Source organism: Molothrus ater, chromosome Z (genome assembly GCF_012460135.2).
Source record: "Molothrus ater isolate BHLD 08-10-18 breed brown headed cowbird chromosome Z, BPBGC_Mater_1.1, whole genome shotgun sequence".
Taxonomy (NCBI): Eukaryota; Metazoa; Chordata; class Aves; order Passeriformes; family Icteridae; genus Molothrus; species Molothrus ater.
Window position 1 is genome coordinate 25,078,593 of NC_050511.2, and position 24,343 is coordinate 25,102,935.

Sequence of the window (24,343 nt, forward strand, 5' to 3'; positions counted from 1 at the left end):
GTCACGAAGCACACAATAAAGGTGACAAGCAGGGTATATGTTACATCCATGAGGGAGACAAGCCCAAGGCAGAGAGCCAGCTGGGAGGCAACACAGATGTCCCTTGTTTCCAGCGAGGCATCCTGGAACAGTTTCCCAGACAATTCTGTACCATGTGCAGCTCCATTAGAGCTCTGAGCATTACAAGCAGGAGGGTCTTGCAAGCCAGGCTGACAGCTGCACCAACAGAGAGCTCAGAAATAACAGGACTTTTTCAGGTGTTAGGATTACCAGAGGCAAATGGCTGTGGCACAGAAACAAGTCACATTAAAAATTTCACCATCCCTGAAGACTGCATTTTAATGCACACCCCATGGTGCAAGTCCAGTAAAACTTAATCTGATACTGTGTTCGCATGGATTGCTACAAAAGGCAGGATCACCTATGGAGAGTCAAACTCAACCTGGATCCTAAAGCCCATCATTCAAATCCCTGCATTTTCTCCATTACAGAGACATAAAACAGTTTTATCAAACTGTCCAGTCATGCTGAGCTTTGAAATGGGGTTGGGGTAGAGCAAAGAGTGGAAAAATATAAACATGAACTAAGGCTCACCTGGAGCTATGGACTGAAGAGTGTTGTCACTAACTCGCTCAGCAAACATTATGTGTCTCTTCAGGGATCCATCATAAAAAAAGTAAAACTCAGCATCCACTGGGATGTAAATGTCTTTGTCAAATTTTGCATGTATAGTCACTTGTCCCTGAAATTGAACGTGCATTCTGAAACATCCAGTAAATTTCTCATCTTCAACAGACCCACTGATGTATAATTCAGGTCTAAGTTTATTGTAATCTTCATAACTCTGCTATACACAGGCCCTGATACAGTGACAAATTTTCCATTTCCTACTTCCACTTAGAAAACAAAGCTGGTTTTATGCCAGCAACAGCAAAGCTAATTTTTAAAAATGCTTTTTAAATAATGTCTTTAAAGAAATTTATTTCATCTTACCCCACACAAACACAATTGATTTTTTTATTTAAAATGCATCAGAATAACCGGACCCAAATATTTAGTTATTTACAAAAGCAAGTTTTGTTTAAAAAATTAAAAAAATTCAGAAGTTATTTAAATTACCTTAGACTTCAGTTTTCAAAAAGAAGCACCAATGCAATTCTACAAATGGTTTCAAAGAACACTAGTTCCCAGATATTTGTCTGTGGGTTTCTTTATAGTAAATAGAAAGCAACCGGCCAAGAAAAACCTGTCATACAATAGCTTCAAAAAAGTACAGGAAAAGGATCTAAGAAGTGGCAAACAATAACAAATGCCTGACAAGTCTGTGGGAGGAAATTTAGATCAAGCTGCATTTCCTTGAGGAGGAGGACAGTGTGCTACAGCACAGTTCCTGACTGCCACAGTTGTTCTAAATAAGGCAGAATTGCCCCAACATCTGGCAGAAAGCATGCTACAGAAGAATATCTGAGCCATATTTTCAAAGATGCCTGCCCTGCTCTATTCAAACAGTTACCACAGGACTGACTCCACCAGCTCAATAGATGAGTCTTGTAAAAAACAAAGCACAACACAGTAACACAGAAAATTCTGTGGCTGAAAGCCACGCTTACACCTCTGACTGTCCTTACCCTGCTAATTATAAGCCAAACACTTCACTGCGGTGTGACTCTTGCCACCCTCAACAACTTCACACCTCAGCCTGCCTTCCCCAAGGACATTTTCTTGTCACTCAAAACAATGCAGATTCCGCCTGTGTTTTCCTCTTCAATGTAGACAAATCTAATTAACTGGGGTGGAGAGGCAAAGGCTGGTTTCAAGCACGAAATCTTCCTCAGATAGGACTCTTCCCATAAGGACAAATGTAAACGTTATGAGTTCAGTATCAAAAGCAAACATGCCTATCATCCCCAAACACTGATAACACCCCTTTTTAAGTGGCCTGAAGTGTTATTATAGCTGCAAAGTGTTTCTCCTATTTGTCTTTGGGTTTTGCACTACTATAACCAGAATGTGTTGTTATTATTATTGCAGTTGCTGCTTTTACTGTTGTTATTAAAACAGTCTTTTTTTTTAAAGAAATTATTGTATTTGTGAATAACCATTTTGGTCTGTTGAGTAATAATGTGGGGAGACAGGAATAGAGTAAGTCTCTGAAGATCCTCCACAGTCTGCTCCAGTGAGTTCAGCTGCCTAATAAAGAGGAGCACAGCAGAATTTCTTCCACATGGGCGCTTGAGGCCACAACTCCCAAACCATCTCTATGCCCTCTGGACCCCTGAGTCAGAGAAAGTACACAGCCACACATTTTTCATGTTTTCTTTGCCCTAACTATGCAAAACAAGGGAGATATTCTGTGGAAACTTTTCTCACTTAATCAGCCACTGTTGGCGGGGACAAAAATTCAAGCGAAATTTTAGCCACACTGCTCCTTTTTAAAAAATGCTAACGCAGGTTCACAAAGGACAGAGAAATATCTTAAACTAATTACATTACATAATGTATAAGCATGAGAGAGAATTTCACAAATCCTTGTCTAGAGGAAAAAAGACAGTGGAAAGCTCATGCGTACATAATAAAAAACAAGTTCTATAGAGCTCGCTCCTTGCAACACTAAAGAAAATTCAAGTCATGGTCATTTAAGCAAAGATTTTACAAAAAGAAGGAAATTGGCAGCTACCTTGTATCTGGCCAAACAATTAAGTGATTCAACTGGAAAGTCCCAAATTATCCAATAAGAGGTTAAACCCTATATTACAGTATAAGATTCAGAGACAACACAGAAAGTAATAGTGGAATATTATTTTTGATGCTGTATGGTTATCACACCTGACATCAGAAACAGTTATTTCATACAAGTTCCTATCATCATCTCCAGCACTTTCTATCCTGCCTTCAGATATTCCTGTTTCACGTTGCTCCGTTCCAAACTATTTCTTCTTTCAGCCGCTGCTGCAACTAAAACATGTATCAGTTTACTTTCAAATTGTCTCTGTGTGAAGCCAAATATATTAGAGGATCTATTTAATCACTTTTTTTCCAAAAAGATCACTTGCAGTCCATTCTTGAAAACTCCTATGTAGAAAAATACTTTGAGAAAGTAATTAAAGTTTTATACCCAATCCCTGCAGAAGTATTTATATCCTGAGTCCTTCATGCAAGGTCAGTCCAGCCCCAGGAGCAGGCTGCAGCAGGAACTACCTGAACAGATCTTTTCACCACAGACAAATTAACCCAGAGTCACCGGAGTGGGAGCAATTCCAGCTCCCTTCTTCCTCCTCCTTTCCTAACAAGGCACACAATCAAGAGGGGAGCAGGCTAGATCTTGCAGTGAGATGCAGTAATTTAGTCCTCCACCAAAGAAATGTCTGTCTGCTTCACAAGGCTTTCATGGAGGTTTTGGGAGATGACACCTTTTTTGTAAAAGCACTGCTTCCTGGCAGAGCCAGAGTGCTCAATCCAGGTTTTCTATCAAAGCATATTCACTTAACTGTTACAGCGATTAAATGGCCTACATAAACAACAATGAAACACTTTTACAGGTGTTCCATGAGAAATTTACACTTACGAAACTCATTTGCCCAGCATCACTGTCACCACAAGTGAGAGAAAGCCTTCTCCACTGCTTCACAACCTGTTCTGCAAGGGATGACCAATGCACCATCTCAAGTCTGAAAAAAACCCCTAGCACTGACTTACTACTAAAGCACAAAGAAACTAAAACTACAGTTATTTGCATTGAAAAGTAAGTAATTAAGCCCTAATTCACATATCAGTACAAAAGAGCAAAATCAACAGAAATAGATTACAGTATACACACCACCTGAAATGAGAACACTGGCTTTCTACAAAATGATGTTTGGTCTGAGTTTGTTCCAGACACTGAAACTGGAAACACATCTCAACCATTTCTTCTACATTTCTAAACATAAAATTTAAGCTTATCCTCCAGATACCAAAACCCAAATGAGATAAGTCACACTGGCACCACATCTTTGGAAAAGTAGCCAAGTACACTGAATACAAAGCAGCTGTGAGAGCATGGATCCAGAAGAGCCATATTCTTGACAATCCTGTGCTAGATGTCTTTGACACCATTTTCACAGGTTCATTCTTTTAACAACAGCCTAACATCTCTCCCAACTCTTTCCTTGCCTTAATAAGGTTACCTGTATCCTCATAGACTTGGGAAAATGTAACAGAAAGAGCTTGATTTCTACATGTAGGTATGCTTAAGCATGCTTTCAGGGTCCCTGTGAACCTCAGATAGCTCAGTCCCCACTTAATCAAAGCAAGAGGAAGGATGTGCCACTTCACCATCTCAGCAAATAACCACAGCCCCTGGCCACAGCCCATTTCTCAGGTAGGTGCAGGGGAAGGTCCTTGCCTCAAGCTCACACTGTGTTGATTCTGATGGACTTGTAAAGAAAACAAATTTTTAAGTCAGTCAGTCTTACTGACACTGACCAGCCATTATCTTACGTAGATTTACATAGGCATGGCTAAAAAAAGGTATTCATTTCTACACGATCACCACAGGAGAACATGACAACTGGAGATCTCTCAAACACCATTCAGACCTGTAACAGCAGAGAACTTCAGGCACCTGCAGCAACACCTTTGACTCACCTATAGTCCTCAGCCTAGTGCAGCCAAGAGGAGTTTGACATCGATTTAAAGAAAGCCAAGATTGTCATTGTAATCCTTCAAATAAAAACCAGAAAAGCATACACAGGAACTGGGGAGAAGACATGGCAATTGGGGGGACCTTAAGTGAGACACAGACTCAACTCCGAACACATTAAACCTGTGGCTGAGGAAGTGTTAGTTTTTGTCTCTCTGGGATCCATAAAGTAAAGCCTACCTTTTATTACCAGGGAAGACACTGTCCTGGCACTGGCACCAGGGAGGAGATTAGCAAGGTTTGTGTTTTTAGTAAGATTTATAGGTCTATGCACTCTTTCAGTGCCACCAATCACGTTTTTCAGACATACATTTTCCCTTGGTTTGTCTAGGGCACTTGAGAACTGACCATGTCAGCTGTGCAGCAGCAGGGTCCGCTGAAACCCCTGTCCTGGGTAGGAAACAGCAAAGGCCAGACCTGGGAGAACTTCCACCTCCTGACACTCATCTGATCCTGTTCTGCGGGGGAACAGGGTCTGAGGAATGACCCTGTTCCCTGAAGGGGACTGAGGCAGGCTTTGTGAGGAGAAGAAGGCAGTGTGGGTAGGAATCCCTCACAGCTGAAACACAGCAGCATCCAGGCAGGCAGGAGGGGCTGAAGGTTTGACCCTGGCACTTCCACTGTGCCTCATCCCCAGCCTGCTGCAAGACACTTCATGCCTCAATAAATAACTGGCCATTAATGTGAACTGTGCTTCTTCCATTTTGAAAACCACCATCTTCCTCACGAGGAACCTGCCCCAGCAAAACAGGTGCAGCACAAAAAGATCTTTACAGGACTTCCAGATCCAAGCCACCATGCTTAATTTCAACAATTGCTCTCTATCCATGTATACATAGCCTGGAAAAATCTACTTTCCAGCAGCTTTTTACCAGAAAAATAACATATTCTAAAGTATACTAAAAATTTCCTTACCAAAATAAGCATGTAGCGTAATAGCTTGAGAAGTAATGTTTTACCCAGGGTTTCAAGGATATCATCTCCAAATGTAACAGGACAAACAAATACCAGCTTTGTAATTACATGCTGTAAGAAAAATATTTATGTGCTGGGGTAAAACAATGGCTTAATTGTTCCCAAAACACAAGTCCCAACACACTGAAGCAAATGCAAATCTCCAAGTATTGCCAGCAATAATAGGAATATTTTCCTCTATGGCAGCTGCTACTGGTCACTGCAATTTCACATAAATATTTTTTCACTGTTGAGAAGATTCACTTCAGAAAATGTTTATATTTTACTTGTGCCTGGACAAGAACAGTAGCAGCCATACAGTTTTAATGACCCTTCTGCAACTCACCTGCAACTGTGAACACTTCTACACAAAAGATGTTAAAATAGGGAAATTTTAGCAGTAGGAAGATTCTAAATTAATCCAAATCAATCATATTCAAAATATTAATAGCAAGAAAAAAGTTATAAATATGCCTTTCCAATATTCTGTGATGTTTTTATAGTGTCCACCAGACAGACCTTGTCTACAGACTGCAGCAAATGCAGTTAAGGACTTGCTTAAAAAGCATGCACTCCAACTGAATTGAATGCAATGGGATTCAGCACACAACACTGCATTCAGGGAAGGAAAGAACTTACAAACTGAAAAAAAAAAAAAAAGGAGCGATAAAGAGATAAAAGCTGAACATTTCTCTAGAAGCATTAGCTTTCAAACTGTATAGCTAAAAATATCCAAAGTGCACCACGGCAGATTCTCCAAACCACATCGGCTTTATGCATCAACTACCTGTAGGTATTTCTTCAGTATGCGGCAGGTTTCTGAGAAATGCAGAGGATGCATTTGCACAGATACCTCCAGCACAAGTAAGAAGCATCACCCCCACAGGTGCTTAAGGCAATACAGTACACAGGAAGTCCACTGACTAGCAGCTGAGGCAGCTCTCTGTTCTTGTCAAAAAAGTGAGAAAAGAAAGCGTTCAGTGACCACCAAATCAAAATCTGAAAGATGCCTCTAGCAAGGCCCCAGCACTATCTTGAATAGAAAAGCACTGAAAGAGAAATTTCCTAATTACGCGAATTTCCTAATAAGCTTCCCTCTTTTGATATGAAAAAGCAGGAAGCTCCTCATTTTGGTTCAGATGCAGTGCCTTTTTTAAAGAAAAAGTAAGTACTGGTAGAAGTTAGAGCCGCCTTTTTGAGTAAGTAGCCCGCATAATCTGGAAAAAAATTAAGTACTCTATTACATCCAAACTGACCACAAAAGTAGACTCCAAGCAAAGAAGGATGGAGGAGATACTGACAAATTAACTAGCTGACTCCCTTGCCTCACAGCAGGATAAAAGCTGCCCAAGTTTACTCCCCAGAGATGGATTTTCCTCACCCTGCTTGAAAACACCACTCACACAGTCCCCTAACACACAGCACTGTGAACTTCCTCCCACCCAAACAATCCCTGTCTGGCCTCTCCCACCTCCTGAGCCTGGTACATACTTTGTGCTTCTTTAACGGCTTAACAAGTCTTTGGCCTTGATCAGGGGAAGAGAGATATGGCCTTGATCAGGGGAAGAGAGATAAAGGATTGTTTTATGTTGTTAGGGTTTAATAGGAGACCATCCTTAAACCATGTGGGTTTTCAGTCAAACTTATTGCAATACTCCCCTTTCAGCGACAGACTGAAATGCATCCACTGTATTGGGAGTTTCTGAAACTGCATACACTGGCTTTTACCCAAAGCTGATGTCTCAAAATGAGTTACACCTTCTACCTCCTCACTAGCCTCAACAAAGGTTCGCTCTCTTCAGAGACACAGACAGAAAAACAAGGGCTTTTGTTGAGAACTGCAAGATTTGCCTCCAGCAAAAGGAATTAGAATCCAACTGAATTAAAAAAAAAAAAAAAAAAAAAAAAAAAACACAGAAGAAAGAAAAAAAATCCTCTAATAAGAAGAAACAAAGTAACAGGTCATGACATACATATGTCTGCAAGTCTCTACACTACTGTGCACTGTTAAGCTGCCTCTAACACTACCCACTTTAAAAATCATGTATTAGACATATGTTTTTCATTCAGTGCACATGCAATATGTCCAGATGCTTTCCAGGTCTTTATTTTCTGTGGCATTATCTTACCACAAAAAAAATTGTCGTCCTCAGTCTTAAGGAGTTTCTTCTGTTTAGCCCCTGTTCCTTTCAACCAGTCCTTTACTCAATTTAAGATACAGCTGGCAGGAACACCACTTCCACGTCACCATAAGCAACATCCAGCCACACTAACCTGACCCATGTCAGACTCTGGGAACACAACCTCATTTTTGCTGAATTAGTGATGGTGCCTGCTGGAGCTACCTAAAATCAGAGACCAGAAAAAATTAAGGGAACAAAAAGTAATTATATTTATTGAAGGGCCCTCAGGTACATTTAGGGCAGACAAGGCCTCCCCAGGGACTACACCCAAAATGGACGATGGGTCACAGGTTTTTTTACTTATGTAAGTTTGGTCTGTTTGTCTTTTGGGGGTTAATCTGCCAATTACAGCTGCAAATAATAAAGTCATTTACCCCACATTTGCTCCCACCCCCAACTCACTTTTGTCTACATTTCTCAGGGCCTGAGACAGTGAGGAGTCCTTGATCCCCAGGCCTGGAGAGGAATTGTTTTGTCTGACCAAAATGGGAAAGCAGTAACTAACACTCTATATGGAGTTTAGAGTTATACACTAAAGAATTGCAGGATTACAAATACGTGAAAAATATTAAAGCTAAAATCCTAAGGCATCAGTGAGAGCATATGATACAGAGCTTATGCTGGCTTTGTGCTTTTTATGGCTGCTCTATGTCAGCAGCAGTATAAGAGACAGTCGTGGAACTGACCATTCATGCAGAATTAATCTACCAGTGTTTTTAAACAATCTGAACTGCAGCGCAGGTCTACAGCAAATCAGCACTTTACATCAAACTGACTTTATTTTCCTTACCTTTCCACCACCAGTCTTAAAGCTGTGTTTAGCTAATTATCAAACTAAGACAGCAGCAAAGTTGGAGAAACATTTTCAGAGTCCTATTTGGTAACAACACAACATAAACAAGTAATAAATAAATAAATAAATAAATAAATGGGATATCTTTTAATTCTGGAAACACTGGATAAAAATAAAAATATCTGGAATGCTTTTATCAGAAAGGAGAGGGGAGAAAGCAGAAGAAAGAAAAAAATTTAAACCCATTGCTTAAACATACATTAATGTTCTTGCTCATCTACCATTGAAAATATCATTCAGTGTTTTGCTGTCAGGGACACAACAACTTATGTTCATGCATAAAGTAATATGGTGGAATTAGGAAGCTTAAGAAAAAGATGTTAACATAGGTCAGAAAATTTCTGCAATAAGAAAATTAACTTTTCTTCCGACATACAACTGCTGACTAAAAGAAAAGGACTAATCTCTTTCAGTTGACTTGATTTAAAATATACAAATCAGACCAGTTATTATTCTCATGTCCTATGTAATATCAGGGCTCTACTGCTGCAGACACTACACAAAAACATGTAAGCACAAAGTCCCCGCCCAGAAAAATCTCAGTTTAAGGACTGAGGGGAAAAAAATTAATATACCAGTGGAACAAAAATTATCTGCCTGCTGATGGACACCCTTTGAAGCACCCATTCTTTTCTTTCATATCTTTTAAAATAGGTCCCATTCTTTCAGATACATTTTCTCAGTCTCATTCTGGCAGCAAGCCTGCATCCAGAGGCCAGCTTGTGCATACTCTTTTGTGCATCCCCATGCATTCCATGATGGACCTGACCAGGCTCCCAGAGCAGACAATAACAAATTGCTCCTGACTCCAGCCAGAGCTGGACCAGCTCCGTCCAACACAGCTCTGTGCATTAGCAAAGGCATGCTGAAAGGCCAATACAAATTTACATTTTAAACCATACTTATTTTTTGTGTTTTGAAGGCTAAGTAAGGCAGTCATTTCAGCCTCACTGAACAGACAGATAGGCCCAGAATTAGGGCCAGACCCACTGCAAGTAAAGAATGTGAAAGCACAGAATGGGCAAGACAGGCCAGAAACCATCTTCTTTCCACAAAGAGAAAGGCTAGAAGATACCAACTACCTGGCAAGAGCAGCAAATACACAAGCAGTATCCAACCATGGAAAATCATCCCTTTCCACCCCTCTTCAAACATCAACTACAGCATGGAGGAACTGGGAAGGCAGACAGCTTGGGCAAGGGAGACAATCAACTACTCACAATCAATACCTAAGTCCTACTGCTGCTTCCCACTCAAATCATGTAAAATCATACTGGAATAGAGTTTGGCACTCTGCAGACCCAGCCCAGGCTAAGACCATCACTGAGCTTACCCAAAGTCTGAGTTTCCAGGCCCTCAGACATTGTAGCTGCAAGCAGCCTGCTGCCACATCCTACTCTCTGCCCTTCCCAACCCAGCCAGAGAACCCCTCCAAAACTCCCCTGTAGGAATACTTCCATACATCAATACTAACCACCTCTCTCTCTCCTTGGCATCTACACTTTGCCCAGGAAGATGTAATAGTGTCAGAAACAAAACTGTCCCCAAGTAAAAACATTGGAGCAGGGACACAAGAGGAAGGCTTTGTATAACAGAACACAAGAGAAGTTAATTAAGCTTAGACCTTGAGGACTTTAAGCCAGCTCCAGTGGTTACATAGGAGCATGTGATACCTTAGGAGCATACATTTTGAGAATAGTAAGCACCTTGCAGCACAAGAGCAAATGAAAGTTCTAATCTCCAGGAGATCTTGAGTCTTGAAGGCAGGAGCCTGTGCTTCTGCCTCTTCACAGAAAATTAACATCCAAAAGTTCCTTTGGAAAGACAGATACATAACCTTCAGCACCATCTCCTGGGGAGATGAGGTCCCTTTGGTGTCTCCACAAAACTGCTGGGAATACCCCCTGTGGCCCAGCATTTATTTATTTATTTATCTCTCCTGCTCCCATGGGAAACATTCCTAAGGCTCCCAGCAGAAAGTAATTTACAAACTTCTGAGAACACTTATTTACGGCTCTTGGGAGCTCGCTACTTCCACAGTATGTTTGCCCCATGACAGTAAGGTATTTCTTTGCCAATATCAAAGATCAAAGTTGGTTATCAATAACATTTATTTAAAACTAACAAAATCCAGTTACTTATCATTAAATAAGAAGGAATGCTTTTCCATGAGGGAGATTTGTTTCTCCACACTAAAAACTGCTTACAATAGGAGGAACAACTGCCATACATAAATTCTTCAATATCTGAAGAGTGCTTCATCTAATATTTTGCTTTTATCTTTCATCTTTCATGAATAGCCTTTTTTCCATCTATAATGAGACCAGTGTCTTCCAGAAGATTGTGAGGTTTTATTCCACATTGTGTCTTAAGTACACAATGGAATTAAAAACTCAGCTTGCTGCTCCTCTTACAGATCGAATTGGCTAAATATATTTTTATTTGTATCAGTTTAAAAAAAGCATAATTTAGAGGGGTAAAAGCTACTTACATTCAAGTTCTATTTACTTAAATGATGTATTATTAGCATTGAAAAAAGATGAACTATGAACTGTGTCAGTGTACTCAGTCCTGAAAACTAGATTGGCTTATAAAGAGTAACTTTATAGAGTAGTTAACAATAATTTGCTGCCTAGAACACAGAAACAGGCTCCTCAAATTAACTGAGGAAATGTGCTTCAAATACTTGATTTCCTGTTTCATTACCATTTTTTTTTTAAATCATGGCACCGATGTGTGCCATAATTAGATTTTAATGTACTGCTGCCACCAAAATTAAATACAGAAGAAGTGTATTAAATAATGCATTTTCACAATAGGGGAATTGCATAGAGTATTCTTAAAAGATATTTCACAAAAATTATATCAAATCAGCAAGATCCTTGAGCTTTTGGAAAGCATTCCCTCTTAGGTAACAAAACAGAACAGCCATCACTAGACCAACAAGATTACACATACTGTTTTAGATTTGCCAAGAAATTCAGTAATACAGTGTCACACTTCACACTGAAGTGTGACAGTTTGAAGAAGCCACACTGTATGGACACCTGCTCCAGCTGTGTTAACAGCTGCTCACATGGAGTGAATCAACAAAATATCCTATATATAATCTTTAAAAATGTGTATTATAAACACAAAACTGCAGTTACTCTCAGATAATGTGGCATGAAATACAAATCTCTCAAAACAAGCATCCTTACCACAAAGAAGAGGGTAAAATCCAGTGGATATAGATGCTAAGCATATTTACATACAGTGTGAAAAGAATCCTAATTTTGGACCCAGCATACAGCAGATTTCTCCCTCCCTCAATGAACAAAACCTATGCTTTCACAGAAGCTGGAAAGAAAAGATTACTTCCTACCTTTTGATCTCTTCCACTTTTCTTGTGGAAAACAATGTGTTAGAACCATATGCTGACATATTTGAAGTTGCATGTGAACAGTGTGCAATTGCCATGACATGGTATTCTTCGGTTCCACTGTGGCCTCTTAGAAGGGACTGGAACACATCAGACAGATACCTAAATTCACAGCAGGGCAAATATTCGTCATGTTTTCTCAGTTTTCCAGAGATGTTTTCTCTATCCCTGCTTATGGAACATGGAAGCAACATTCAGGTGATGGAGATGGAATAGTAGTTGGACAAGCTCAGTTTGTCAAAGAACTGCTTAATGAAAACTGACAAAGGAACTGAATAATCAGAAAGGGCCTTCATGTTTAATTTAAATGCTGATTTGATTGTGTTTTCCAACAAAGTCACTCAAATAAAGCAGAAGCACTTGGAAGGCGTTTCCAGAACTTATGGAATAACTGGATCTAACTAAAGAAGATAACTGCCCTTACTCAAGGACTTTTTCAGGACACTCAGAACTCTTTGATTTTCCCATACACTGCAAAGGCACATCAATTATGAACAATACTGTGACGTGCAAGACTGTGAAGCTGCAACACTTTCAGGCACCAACTCAATAGATTAACTACATCAACCTCAAATGGTCAGTATAAGATCTGCTGAGACTTCTCCAAGTTTCAGATGTGGGTTGAAAGAAAACTTTCCATCTTTTCCACACATAAACACAGAAATAAATATAGAAGACTGTTAAAAAATTACTACAATCCCAGGTTCTGAGAAACTCACCCCAGGTGCTCCCACTGCAAGTCCCTGCTAGTCCATTTTTCTCCACTAACCTCAGGCATGTTAGGACACTGGGGACCCACAAGAAAGACACCATCTCCATCTGCTGCTCCCACAAGAAAATGAGTTGGTGACAATTCAGACTGCTCTCACTGGGTTTCTAGCAAGTTATGAGCTCCCTCTGGAATTTATCCACCTTGGTTGGTGAGAGGCTGAAGACCACAACTGGAAAGTTACCAAAGCACAGGACGACAATCAGCAAAGCTTAGATCTGTTACAGACTCTCACTTGTGCAAACCTTGGGGTGAATGGTCTCAACTGAAATCACATTCTCTCATCCAACACACTACAAGTGACTAAAACATTCCAAGCCTCACCTGGTGAGTCCCTTGTTCATAAGAGATGTACCATTATTAGTTTTCAAATGCACAGTTTTGTATCATTCTTTGCACTTCTCACTGGCATAAATAACAGGTGGGAAAATTCAGTCTTCCCACATAATAACTGAATTCTTCTCGGTACTAACCAGCATCTCCCAAAACTATGATGTCAATAAATTTGTATATATTTTGCAAACCTACATCTGATTCATAGGGTTATAATCAAAGTACTAAAGTAGCCTTAAGTATGACACTTAAGGATCTCTCTACCCTAAGAGCTCTTGCAGTACCCGTACATTTTTATCTCTTTAATCTTCCCCTTCTTTCTTGTCCATAAGAATTTCCTGCAAGACACAGTACCAAATGTTTCATTTTCAACAACCTGGATTAAAACCACTGCACTGCCCTTTGCAAAGTGGTCAGTTACCTTATTATGGGAAGATACCAGATCAGTCAGATCAGATATCACCATGTCCCTTATTACTTTTCCTGTAAAAATTTGTTTTTAAAGCCTTGTACCACACAATAAACATCACATGAGCAGGCCTCAAAAATACTTTTCTCCCAATGTCTTTAAAGATACTGCATCTAATTTTTGCAAGCCTGAGGTTCCAAGTCTGAAGCTGAGAAATACAATGAAAAATCATGCTAGTGCATTACCAATCATATGTTCCTTAAGTACTCCAGGGTACAGATTATTTGAACTCCTCCCTTCCCATCCCCATCTCATGACAATAAGCAGATAATTGTTTTGTTTCTGTCTTTGTTTCATCTTTTACCACCTTTTTGAAAACCATTCAGTGTTCTCTCATTTTTCCGCTAGGCATCATCCATGTACCCCTGCTACCCTCATTGCAAAGCACAACAGGTATAAAAAACACAGTAACTTGTTTAAATAATAACTGTTTAGAGTTCCCAAGTTTTAATACTCACAATCACATCCCCCTAAAGGAACAAAAAAAATTTAAGTTATCTAATGAATGTCCCCACTCATGTTACTACTTGTTTTTAAACTTGTAGTTCATCTATTTTAAGCAATTATTTCAGATTTTGCAGAAAAAAAATCCATTTCATTATAAATCTCAACTTAATTTTTTACATAACACAAAATTTCTTGCTTTGTGGAAACTGAGAGAATGGTAGTTTGGAATTTTGTAAGGAAAAAAAAACAACCAAAAATTGTGGGAAAGCGAATGAGAGGTGTCCCTTCACAGGCAGTAAAACTGCTTTTGAAAATTGCAATTGAGAATACTGAAGGAGAATAAAATAATTATCACGAAGGGGAAATAATTTAAAACTTCCTTCAGAGAGCTGAATTGCACTACTGGAAACTATCACTTTCACATGTGTCTCATCAGACAGCAACATTCAACAGCCTCCAGTCTCAGAAAACCAGAAAATGGACTTTAGTTCCATTCATCCTGATTTTGAATGAGCTATTACCCAAAAGAAAGCAACCCTCCAGGCAGAAGCCTAGTGTTGTAGGACTTACATAAAGAGGTACTTCAGAGCAGCTTAACTCCATTGTCACAGCATCTACAAACAGAATAAACCAGTGGAATTATTACACATCCATGATGAGGCCTTGATATTATGTGCAATTCATGTCTGCAAACTAGGTCAACATCTTCCAGAACTGGGGGGGCAAGGTGGGGGGAAAAGATACAAAGCTTATCAATTGCCCCAAATCTCCCCAGAATGAGAAAACACCGGTTTTCACCAGAGTCACATAATGCCTACGTAAGGCTGGAGGAGGGGTGGCTAGTATTAGTTAACATGTCGCATGCATTTCAGATAATAGAAACAGTGAACAAAACAGGTCAGGCTGAGCCCAGCTGCTGAGACACTCCTAGCTGCAGCCAATAAAGTAGCAGGAATTTCAGCATTTATCCCTAGAAGTAAAAAATTGAACTTGAATCGCATTGTAGCAACTTTTACTCCCCACCAATATCCCAAGTGTCTGGTGTTGATTTTTTTTAGCAGCTTCATAGAAGTCATCCCCAGGACAGGTTGCCTTAACTACCATAAACAGCAAACTATTGAGACAAGTCATCACGAGATCTAATACAGCAACAGTCACCACAGCAACTCTGATTTCCATAATTATATTTGAGATTCACTACACCCTCAAAATTCATAGTCTAAAAGTAGTATTCCTTTCAAATGGGAAAAGCATACCAGAAGCAACACCTTTACAAGCAGCAAGGTGGGCTCAACAACTATGCACAAGTCTTCCTCAACTTGCTACAAAAGGCTACAAAAAAAGAAGCCTGTCCTAAGAGAGGGCTGTCTCAGCTCAGATGTGGCCTTGTTTTTACAGCTGAACAGTTTCCAAGAACAACACAGTTGTTCTTGGAAATGCAGCTCATTGCATGCTAATGTATATATACAGCATTGTATGAGTATGATAGGATTTGAGAAGTTCCCTGCCTACAAATACAGAAATTAAATGCATGGCTTCAGTTGAAGCCAAAGATTACCATCCATGCATATAGTCCTTTTAAACCTCAAATTTGTTAATTTTCATCTTTGGGTGCCCATCAATTCACAAATTCACACATGCCTGCAGTTATAAAGCAAGGCAAAATCCCTTACAAAATCACTGGTAACAAAGATTCAGCCAAAAAACATCCAAACCTTTCACACTGTAAGAAAAAGATATCAAGGCGAACACTAATCCAGCCAGCCTATTCGCAGCAAGATTCAGGCAGAGGGGTTTCTTACTGTCTGTGCAGAAAGGAGGTATCCTCCAGCTGACTTCAAGGCATCTCACTTCAACAGACAAAGCTCTGCACCTTCCAGCAACAGCATCCTGAGCCCAACCTTAAGAGCACCAGCAGGTGAAGCACAGCCCTGTTGGTACAGAAGAAAACGGGATTACAAGAGAAGTTAAGAAACACTAACCTTAGTTCCACAAGGAGTAGTTTTAAGGTAAAGCCTTCCACAAGTGTTAGCTGACAGAATAGATGACACACATTAGTATCTATCCCAGGCCTCACAATTACTGCTGCTCTTCTGAAGTGGGCATCACTTCATGGTTGTCTGCAATAAGAGACACATCACTCAGCCACCTGACACCATTGCTTTATTCCAATGTATAAAACTCCTCCACCTACAATGGTTCTCAGTCTTTAAAGGAACAGATCCCAACTAAAATCCACCATCTCCACTGCAAGAAAACATGACCACATTCCAGTCATTATACCATGCCAAGGGAGTAAGAACTACTCTTGGATGCTTTTGTCAAATGATTATTCTGACCTCCAAAGCCTTAAGAGATGTATCTCAACATCTACCTCCTCTGCAAGGATGACACAGGCAGGTACCCAGTCTAGTCTACCTACTCTACAGAAAGTGTGAGCAAGAAAACATAACTTAGCTCTTCCTTTGGAGGATAAAAATTTCATCAGCAGCACAACAAACTTGTTTTGTATTGGCAAATACAAACACAGCTCACTTGTGGTGCCATCCTAGCTTCCCTCTACCCTTTGCTTGCATCACACTGTGGATCCCCTGGGAGCCTGAGCAATCGGAAATACTAAGTACCTAGCTCAACATGAATCCTGAGTGGATGAATAACCTCATCAGAACCAACAAAGGTTTTTCATACAGCACTGACTAGAACCATGCTGAAAGGGTATCAGTACTTTCCCTGTGTACTTGCCTGACAAACCAGCTTACAATGGATTACTGGATGCAAAGGAGTATCTAATTGTACTTGTTGCTTTCTGCGGAAGAATCAAAAAATATCAACACACAGCACTAAATGGCTTCTTTTGCTTTTCTCACACTCTGAAGAATACTGGATGTTTAGAAAAAATTTCACAGGAATGGCTCACGTCTTTCCTCTGTCTGGGGCTTACAGTAACTCAGCCCGGCTGCTGGAAGTGGCTGGGAGAGGCAGGAAGAAGGGGATGCACGTAGGGAGGAAATACTCAGCTCTGGCTACAGCACAATGCTTGTGCAATCTCCATTTCAGATCGAGGGACTGAAAGAGACACCACACATGCAGCTTACTACTCACCATTCACCTCCTCTGTACAGCAAAGAACTGCCCACATTCACAAAAGGCAGGGCCTCCAGTGCACACAAGGTGCCCCGCATACAAATCCTCTCCAGTGCTAAGGCAGAGTGCTACCCCACACAGCAAGGGCAGGGTCAAGCTCCTGACATCATGAATGCACATAATTTCACAGAGCAACACCTGATCCCTTCCTCTGACATCTGTGCCTCTGACACAGAAACCAGCACGACGGACATCTAACAAACAGGTCTGGTTTCAGGCATTGCCCACACTGCCAATGACAGCAGTAGCAGAATTCATCTATCCACAAAAAATAAACCTTCTCAGCATCCACTTTAGCAGTTCATTTAACAGAATCATGTATTGTGATGTGGTGCAAACTGGAAAGACTTGCAGCAGAGGTTTCATTCCTAGCTGGAGTATGTAATTCCAATACTCTTCACCCAATATTTTATTTACTGGTTGTCAATTATGAGACTGTCATATATTCAAATTTTTTCAACATCATAGATTTTAGCATTTTATAGCATGGGTTCCCCAATTATCAAGATATGTTAGAAGGACTACAGTCAGAAAATAAACCCATGGAAAATAAAACCATCCTTTATTTACTTAATTGCATTTTAAGATGTCAGTTATCAAACATTTTTTACTCCAAACAGACCAAGAAATTAGATAAGGGGAAGCATAATTTAAATATCAGCAGAAAGGCATTTCTACCAGTTGACAAGGTGACCCTCCAGTCAACACTGTGACTACTATTGGCTGTCCTAGCACTTACTGTCTATACAGCATTTTCCTAAACAGAGAAGGGCACATACTGATCCTACAGCAACCCAGCTACAACCAGCAACTTGACTCTCTCCTCTTCCCTGTAAGTAAAGCATATCACCATGGAAGAAAGAGACAGAGAAGGTGAAGAGGGGACTCTGGCTTTGATGCTGCTCTGCAATCCAGCAGTCACTTGTACAAACTTCACTGAACTTCTCTGTGCTCTGTGGCTGTTCCATCAAGCCTCCACAGCTCTTCAACCTGCACCAGATCCGTTTGTGCAAAAAAAATGTGTCTTACAGACAGATGCAAAGTGTGACAGTGGTATAAAACATTAATTTCATACTCCCATATATCAGTTCAAAGGTAACAAAACATAAGGTCTTTGCTTGTACTGTTTGCTACATTCTCCTTTCAGATCACAATCCCTCACCTCCATGCCACAGACCTGCTGCTTCGTAACAGCAAAGCAACTGACCTAATGCCAAAAATATACTATGTAAATAAACCCTAAATGATGCTGCAGAGGTGTCCTGGAATTCAATTCTTCCTTTCTAACTACACTTCTTTTTGGTGATGGTCACACTGAAACCCATGTCTATAAAACGCTGAGAATTAGTCTTATTACCACTATATCAAGACACATTAAATCTGTATTTGTGGTCAACCAAAACAACAATAAAGCAAAGACACATCCCACCCAAAGGCCACTGGAAGGCAAGCAGGAATCCTCAGAGCATCATTTGTAATGCTTTAAAATCCAACATATTTGTCTTAGCAAAATGTCTGTAGAAGACTAGCAGCACATGCAAATCAAGAGGTCTTCTACTGAGCTCTCTTCTGCTTGTTGATTGTGTAACTAACCATAACTACCATTTTTTTTCTGACCATGCAAATAGTCTGTTTATATTTCTCAGATCTTAATACTCTTAAAAACCTGTGAGATTTCAGTATGGTGCTCACAGACAAGCCAGTGTCCATTAATCACACTCATCCCACAGCTCCCACTACAAAAGCATAGCAACGGAACTAAACTGTGTTCCTGAATTTATAGATTCCATCTGAGTTATGTTATGTTAGTACACCAAAGGCTCACTCACAGCTTCCCCAGCACCAGGAACTATACTGCACAGCCACCAGGTCAAATGTGGTACCAAACAGTCTTTTAAGTACAAATCTTTTTTCTGAACCTGACTAAAAGATCTTGGATAAAATAAATGAAAGGGAAAAAACTAGCAAGTTGAAAATACATACATAATAAATATTACATTCCCAAAGTCAGAGATTTAACTTTACAGCCAAGGTTTTTGACATGATCTTCCATTTTTCCCCTAGGGTCTCTTGAACATATAGAGCATTGGGGAATAGGGAGGGGACAAAGCAGAACCCTCAGCTCATAGCTTCACAAGCACATTCATTTACTGCCTTCTAACACTATTCAAACTGAGAGGTGAAATAAACCTTTGCCTATCACATTTATCATGAAGCAGTTCACACTAGTGCTGATTACTTCACCAGACATTAGCTGCTCTTGAAGGTAACTGAACAGAAGTACAGCTAACCATCTTTCAAAATGTCACTCTTCTCAACAATTTGAGACAAACAGAAGTGTAAATCTTATTTCAAAAAACATCACCCCATTCAGGGCTATTGAAATACCAAAATATATACAAAATATTTTGTTAAAAGCACAGCCATTTTGTGATCCTTAGAAGGAAATTCAAGAGTGTCCAAAAAAGGACCATACTTCTTCACCTTTAAAGAACAGTCTTGGGTTGTAAAACACAGAACAAATTTTCTTTTCTGACAGAAGTCTGCTGTTGAGGTGGGCAAAATACATTCTTTATGTATTCCTGTATTAACCTTCTTAATGTAGCATTTTAATTTCAAATAAAAAGAAAGTGTGGCCCTAGACCTTAAAAATGTGAAATGTGGATCACATATTACCAAAAGGCAAAAATAAAATCAAATGTATTACAGGTTACTGTATATAAGGTTATAAGGTTATATACTGTTATATACTGTTATAAGGTTACTGAAACAAATAAAATATGTTTGATAATGTTGTGGGACACCTGTCTGACCTCACTCCTTTTAACACCTGTTTTGAGAGAGACAGTAGCTTTCTAATTATGAAATTTTTTATGGCTTTACCATTTACTACTCCCTAGTTTAGGCACTGTGAACCCAGAGCAACAGCAAACCCTTGAAAGAGTTCATGCAGCACAGTTGTACAGCTGAATGACAAGGTAGCAAAGAAAAGGACCAGAAACTTTTGGTTCTAGAAATGCATAAAAATGAGGGCTCCAGTGCTATCTTGTGACACTTCATTGTCCTTTGGGCTTGGCCATCCACCAAACTGCTATAATTAAGAAAGCAAGAGGATATTCTGTGTATTTAAAGATACTTTTGTAATTGGTATTCCGCCTTCATGGACAACTAGAACTGTGCTACAAGCTCTACACCAAGAACCAGAAAAAAAATTTATACCAAAATTCATTAAACATAATTCTAATAATCAAAGCAGCAGCTTCCATTGAGAAGTGCAACTTTATAGCCCTCTTTTAACTATTAATGTAGTTTGGTGGTATCTGCTTGTCTTAATGATGCTAAGCCTGAAAGATACAACTCAACTAGTTGGTAGGTAAGTTTTTGAAAATTCTGCAAATCATTGGCATAAATGTCTAATTTGCAAGTTAACTGAGAAGGCCAGATGAGTTGTCTATCACCAAGATACACCTACACAATCACTTTAATTGTTTCAGTTAATATTCAAACCCAAATGGAAACAATGTGGAAAAACAAAAGCATTTAAGTAGTTCAATATTTCCACCAGATGTTGTCCTGTCAGTTTTTCATAATGAGTATACAGAATACAGTTCCATCTTTACTTATGTGGAAAAATCCCACTTAGTAAAATGCCCCCTGATATCCTATTTCTACAATGTGCAGTAAAGAGCAAATCACTTCTGTAAAATAAAGCATCTGGTAGATTTTCAGTCACATCTGTGTGCCTCTAAAAGATTTACGAGAAGAGCTTCATCCATTTTTGTATAAGATCAGATACAGAGGCAGGAGTTAAGGCCATAAAAATGAAGAAGGATTTTTAGTGGCACATCTCTAAGCTGCACACAGCAGTGCCCCAACAAGAACAGCTTCAAAAGGTGTTTCTCAGAATTTTACCATTAGAAAAGCTTTAATTTCCTTTATATTCTTGGCTATTAAAAAAGTTAAGAATAACGTATTTAAAAACTTCTTTTGCTCTGTATGAGAAAGGCAAGCATCTTTATGATTAAGACCGAATACCTTGTCCCCAGTGAGGCAAAAACTGGGGGGAAAAAAAAAAAAAAAACAGAGAGTAGTTTTTATGGCAAAGTAGTGAAGTTAAAACAGGAAAACAAACAACAACATATATTTAAAAACAACAACAACAAAGCTACAACAAAACCCCACTGAAATCCCTCTCCGCCTTTTGGGGCTCTGAAGGCCACTGACAGCGCACGCAAAGGCTTTGCGGGGACACCGGCGGAGCCCGCCCAGGCGCACGGCGGCGCCGGGGCGCGGTCCCAGCCGGCGGAACACCGCCGCAGCTCCTCGGAGCGGGACGCTGCGCGCCGCCGCAGGCTTGGACCATGCGCCGCTCCCCGCCGGCGCAGCGGCCCCGGGGCCGCGGGCAGCAGGTGCGGGCCGCGCTCGCCCTCCGCGGCAGCGGGCGCCTTACCTACGCGTAGCGTGCCGGGGCAGGCGCCGCCGCCGCCGGGCACGGACGGACGGAGGCAGGCAGGGAGGGAGGGAGGCGGTGCTGCCGAGCCGCCGCGGGAGCGCTGCGGGACGCGCCCGGGCCCGCCCCGGCAGCCCGCGGTAACAAAGGCGCTTTGTGACAGCCCCCGGCGCTGGGAGGCTCCCGGGAACCAGAGCCCGGGGCAGCCGCCGCAGCTCCACGGGACAGGGAATGGACGGCAGGAGCCTTTGCGGGGACCCCGACGGCGCCCCGGCCACGAGGAGGGCAGCCCTCGGGAGCGGAGCGCTGCCCTGTCCGGGCGGAGCGCACGGTGCGCCCCGCGGCGGGGCACGGCGGGGCCGGGCAGCCCCGCGCTCTCGCTCGGTGCTGCATGCAGCGCTCCGCTCCGCTGCCCGGGCCGCGCTGCCGCGGTCACCAGCGCTGGGCCGGGAGCTGCCCGTGCAAGGGGCTGGTTGATCAGCCTGCTGCCCGGCCCTTCCATGCGTGTTTCGTGTTGCACAGTGCATGGACCCCGACAAACCACGCCACACCTTGGCTTCTCAGCTGCCACGTATACATGATATATGACTTCACCTGCTCTTAAAAGCATCTAATGTTGACTCCCTAAGGCTTTTCTGTCCACCTGTTACACTGATTAAGGACAGTGAAGCACTGAAGATGTAGGGTTATGAGTACCAGACTGGGGGTAGATACGACTGAGCAAGTTTCCTCTTGCTGCACTGTAATTTAATTCATAACCTGTCTGCTGTAGATGGATAGCATAGTTTCTTTGTAACAGCAGTGTTAGACTAATATTAAGCAAATTAGACTGCTGTAACAGAGCAGAGGTCAAAAAGATACCTCCCTGTGAGAGGTGAAAGAGGATTTTGCTTCAGCCCAAAAGAACTATGGGGTAAATGAAGGAAAAGTGTTAATTCTGTTTTCTACTTGTTACCTATGGTTTAGGTATGGTTTATTTGATCTGTTCATTGCACCTGTTAAGTGCTGTTGGGAACCAATAAAGAAGCAATGTTGAACACATAACCAAAAAAGAGAAAGGTTGCCATTGAAGCAAAGTGTTTTGTGTTTTCACCTGCGGGAACAGGGGAACATGCCTGACTCAACTGACTCGTTCATATGAATATTTTTACTTTAAAGACGTGTTCCCCTCTCATTTCTGTGGAAAAGTGAGTTATTTCTCAAAACCCTAAAGGAGAGAAAGAAGCCAGTAAAACCCCATTACCATCCTGTGTCTTTCAGCAAGAATTTAATGGCTTTACATAGGTATGCATTCATTTCTAAACTTCAAAAGTTTTCATTGTTTTTGCTTTTTGTGGCTGATCACATAAAAAATCATCTGTGCAAGGAAGCAGGGACAAAAGTCCACAACTCCAAAATTACAGAGAGAACCTACTGATTTATGGGGTGATCAGGCCTTTGGAAAGTTAAACTTGCCAGAAGGAAAAGAGGTACAGGTTGATGGGATGCACCCAGATTAGGGATGGCATGCAACCATTTTATAGCACCTTCCCTCTACATCCAGCCCCAGCATATGTTGCTGGAAGCATACATAAGGATTGCTTTACTTCAGTTGCTACATTCACTCACTACTGAAGCAAGCTATCCACCTGCATGTTATCCTAGAAAAGAATACAAACATAGGCACATCTGCAGCAGCTGTAGACCTGGGATGTCAATGCCGAATTATGACAACTGAAAAAAATACAAGAATTATTATCTAAAAGTTAATTTACATAGTTTCCAATGTAACTATGTAATATTATTATAATGATACTATCAGGCTTCAGTTCCAGAGGAAACCTCCTCCTGCATTTCTATCATGGAAATAAGGACTTAGGCAAGCTTTTTGTATGCGTTGGGACTATGTATCTAGCAAAACTTATGACAAGTAAGTTTTTATAAATCACATTCAAGTAACAAAGGAAAAAAAAATACACACTGCAGAGACTGTCTTCTGATTCATAAAACATCCAAGCATCAGTCAAATTACTGTTGCCTAGGGCTTCTATGTCACTGGTTAATGCTACTCAGTTTTTCACAATGTGCCAAATGGTTTCTGCTTGAATATATTGGCTATTGAAAACAGCTGAAGGGAAAGAATCTTATTTGACAACTACTACCTTAATAATAATGTGAATGTTTAGATGAATGCTTAGCTTTCAACACACACACACAAAGTAATGTTACAAAATGGAAAGTATCATCAGCAAGGAGGCAATGAGTCATTTTCTTGAGCCAAGTATTACTACTACTTAGTACTTGCTTACTACTACTCTTCCTACTCTTCCTCTTCTAACTCCACCCTGATCCCCAAGTGCCACAGCTTGGAGAAACTTCCCCAAGTGAACTTACAATATTATAGTCCTCATCCACTGGCTTTCCATCATTAATTAGATGGTGGAGCTTGACATAAAGGGAAGTAAAATATGTCAAGGAGGACCTTCCCCTCATGAGCCCTTGCTGATCAATGACTGCATTGTGCCTCCATTGTTTTTCAGTAACTCCTGGATTACTTTATCCATAATTTTACCTGCAGTAAGACAATACTGCAGTGAGACAATAATTACCAACGTTCCTTCTCACCTTTCTTGATAACTGAGACAGTATTTGCAACTTGA

At 40.7% G+C, this 24,343-nt stretch overlaps 1 protein-coding gene across 1 annotated transcript in view; it reads right to left on the reverse strand.

Annotated features, from left to right (window-relative positions):
* Nucleotides 1-22,206, reverse strand: part of ARHGEF28 (Rho guanine nucleotide exchange factor 28) — a 119,731-nt gene extending 97,525 nt beyond the window's left edge. Inside the window, 3 exon segments of the mRNA XM_054517972.1 lie at nt 595-742; nt 21,290-21,311; nt 21,479-22,206. Coding sequence (XP_054373947.1) covers nt 595-742; nt 21,290-21,311; nt 21,479-22,206 — 898 coding nt within the window.
* Nucleotides 22,207-24,343: the final 2,137 nt, after the last annotated feature.